The 3,576-nt window shown below is 48.7% G+C and overlaps 1 protein-coding gene across 1 annotated transcript; it reads left to right on the plus strand.

Moving 5' to 3' along the window:
• Window positions 1-295: 295 nt before the first annotated feature.
• Window positions 296-3,152, plus strand: LOC137801653 (keratin, type II cytoskeletal 8-like). Its single transcript, XM_068598983.1, has 9 exons — window positions 296-682; window positions 1,340-1,548; window positions 1,657-1,717; window positions 1,811-1,906; window positions 1,990-2,154; window positions 2,264-2,389; window positions 2,491-2,711; window positions 2,806-2,864; window positions 2,983-3,152. The coding sequence occupies exons 1-9, from the start codon at window positions 296-298 to the stop codon at window positions 3,150-3,152; spliced, it is 1,494 nt and encodes a 497-aa protein (XP_068455084.1).
• Window positions 3,153-3,576: the final 424 nt, after the last annotated feature.

Genomic DNA, 3,576 nt, shown 5'->3' on the forward strand with positions numbered 1-3,576 from the left:
CTTCTTCAGCTCTCACTCTCTTGCCCTAGAGCCTGTCCAGGTGCAGGGTGTGTCTTATCTTTTGACAATCCATCCCTACCTGTTTTACAGGTCACTCCTGTCAGTCATTGCCAGAGGCGTGCAGCCTGAGGTGGAAGGGAGGCTGGACAGCAACATGAGTGCAGATTCCAGAGGGTCCTCCCTCTTGTTCCACACAGACATAAAAGCCGACAGCGCCTACAGTCAGACACTCAGAGGGACTTTTGAAGACTGCTCTTCTCCGTTCTCCAGAAAGCTGATAACCCCTTCCAACAAGATGAGGAAGTCATACTCAATCTCTGGCGGCAGCAGCATCAGGAGGTCCGCTGCACCAAGCAGCTACTCCGTCCAAAGATCCAGTTATAGTTCTGGTGGTGGTTCTGGAGGTGGCTTTGGTTCCGGTGGTTATGGAGCTGGAGGTGGTGGAGGTGGACTCCGTTCCGGTGGTTTCGGTGGTTCTGGTATGTCTTCAACGGGTGGTAGCTATGGCTTTTCTGCGGGCCAGGGCGCCTGCTTGCCTCCACCGATCACCGCTGTCACAGTCAACCAGAGCCTGCTGGCCCCCCTGAACCTGGCTATCGACCCATCCATCCAGGTGGTCCGCACCCAGGAGAAAGAGCAGATCAAGACCCTCAACAACCGCTTTGCCTCCTTCATCGACAAGGTTGGTCCCTCTACCTTCTGTGTGCCGGTCTGAGGTACTTTAGTAGATAGTTCTGTTTAGTTCAAGACAATCTGTCCACCAGCTGTGAATGATATCTGTGTGATGTTGAATGCATCCATGAGTTCCAGTCTCTGGGATTAGGAGGTTTACAAACATCTCAAAGTCTGTCACAGATGGTGACCCCACTGGCAACTCCATCCAAACTTTACTCAAGCTAACAGGTCTTTCTGCCTACTATCTAAACATGGGTGGGTTTTATATTGCAGTGACTGAACCGGAAGACAGCCATTAACAGGCTACACCTCTACGCTATGCTCAGAGTCCTAAGTCTGACATTTGCTCAGTGCACCTTTCACCTGGTCTTTATGGAAAAAAAGAAGTGCTGAGCAGTAAATTCACTTTCACTTTACGCAACAATCACATATTTGTGTTCTGTGAAAGCTATAAGAAGAGGTGAAGAGTGAGACTCTCTGAACACAATAAATTGGCACTGACAAAAACTGATACCACAATGGCACAACATTTTTGCAAAGATTATTATTCAAATCCCTTCTGAGCCCAGAATTGCCAAAAACAGTCAATCAAGCCAATCTCCAGTCAAACAAATCAACGTTGAAACAACATCTGACAATCGTCCTTGTCTTTGTGTGTCCACAGGTCCGTTTCCTGGAGCAGCAGAACAAGATGCTGGAGACCAAGTGGAGCCTCCTGCAGGACCAGACCACAACCCGCTCCAACATCGAGGGCATGTTCGAAGCCTACATTGCCAACCTGCGCAGACAGCTGGACGGGCTCGGCAACGAGAAGAACAAGATGGAGGGAGAGCTGAGGAACATGCAGGGCCTGGTCGAGGACTTCAAGAGGAAGTGAGTGCTGGCATGACATGGCCACTAGTTATAATAGAAACCTTGACATAGTGAGCAGATGTTCAAGAGGGAGCAGGTGGTCTAAAACGTTGGCTTTTGTCCCAACAGGTATGAAGATGAAATCAACAAACGTGCAACCGCAGAGAATGAATTTGTGCTCCTGAAGAAGGTGCGCAAACATCACAATGCTTTTCCGTAATCCTGGGTTCAGACCATGTGGCCTGTTGTAACACTTCCTGTTTCTGTATGATCTTCTTTCCAGGATGTTGATGCTGCTTACATGAACAAGGTGGAGCTGGAGGCCAAAGCCGATGCTCTTCAGGACGAGATCAACTTCCTCAGGGCCGTCTATGAGGCTGTATGTATCTGTAATGTCTAACCCTCATCATACCACCGTCACCATTTGAGTTGAAGCTGACAAAACAACCATTGGTTCTGCAGGAGCTTCGTGAACTGCAGGGCCAGATCAAGGACACCTCCGTCATCGTGGAGATGGACAACAGCCGTAACCTGGACATGGACTCCATTGTTGCTGAAGTGCGTGCTCAGTACGAGGACATCGCCAACCGCAGCAAGGCTGAAGCAGAGACCTGGTACAAACAGAAGGTGAGTGAAAAGAAACGTCTGGTTTCCTGCTAACGTCTTTTGATTACACTTTCAACACCTCTTCCAACTATCGGATCGTGCTCTTGATACAACTTGTGTTTCATATCAGTATGAGGAGATGCAGACCTCTGTCGGACAGCAAGGGGACGACCTGCGCTCAACCAAGAATGAGATTTCTGAGCTGAACCGCATGATCGCCCGTCTTCAGAACGAGATCGAGTCCGTCAAGGGACAGGTATATTTCCAGACCTTCACGTGGATGACGCCCTCTTATGTACACACTGCATTGTTTCAGAGGATTTGCAGGTATTAATCCATCAACATCATTTTCCACAGAGGGCCAGCCTTGAGGCCCAAATCGCAGAGGCTGAGGAGCGCGGTGAGCTGGCAGTGAAGGATGCTAAGCTCCGCATCAGAGACCTGGAGGATGCTCTGCAGAGAGCCAAGCAGGACATGGCCCGCCAGGTGCGCGAGTACCAGGAGCTGATGAACGTCAAGCTGGCCCTGGACATCGAGATCGCCACCTACAGGAAGCTGCTGGAAGGAGAGGAGGACAGGTGGGATACACTCGAATGTGAAATGCATTTCAATGTCTGCAGCGTTAGCTTCAACTCTGAATCGAGTGCTAACACCCCACTATTCCACCATTAGACTGGCCAACGGAGGTTCAAACGCAACCATCCACGTGCAGCAGAGCTCTGCAGGTGGTGGTAAGTTTCAGATTTCATACATCATCATCATCATCATCACAGAGATACCTGAGCCAACAGACCTCACTGACAGATAGACGGATCCATCATAACACTTACACGCTTTCTTTTGCTTCAGGATTATCCAGCTCCGCCGGTGGATTCGGCTACGGTGGCGGCAGCAGCTACGGTGGCGGCAGCAGCTACGGCAGCAGCAGCGGCTACGGCGGCGCGTCCGGTGGTTATGGTGGTGCGACTATTACCAAGTCCACAGTCTCATCCACCAGTTCCAGCAGGAGAGCCTATTAAAAGGAGAGCCAAACCATCTCTACCCCCTCATGGTGCTATGCAATATTGTTAAGCATGAGCCACAATGCAGCTTAATAAATTGTGTTACACTGTTGTGTTTCATGGATTAACAAATTAGAAAAATAAATGAAACTGAGAACTAAAATGATCACTCTCATTATTGTTTGGATTAAATGAAGAAAAAGCTGAAGAGGTTTTTACTACAACTTGTCTTTGTAATTTCACATGAGGGCAGTGCTGTGCCACTTTTCTGATCCTCACTTCCTGTTTGAAATAGCCGTGCAACACATGTTCAGATCCCTTAAAGACTCACAGCTTTACTTTCTTACTGTAAAGGTTTCATCTTCAAACGATTGGCTCCTTATCAGTTTTTAAACTTCTTTCATATTTATGCATGACATCCTACCTGTCTTATTTGATCACA

Source organism: Clinocottus analis, unplaced genomic scaffold (genome assembly GCF_023055335.1).
Source record: "Clinocottus analis isolate CAN_PGR_092001 unplaced genomic scaffold, fCliAna1.0.p SCAF_42, whole genome shotgun sequence".
NCBI lineage: Eukaryota > Metazoa > Chordata > Actinopteri > Perciformes > Cottidae > Clinocottus > Clinocottus analis.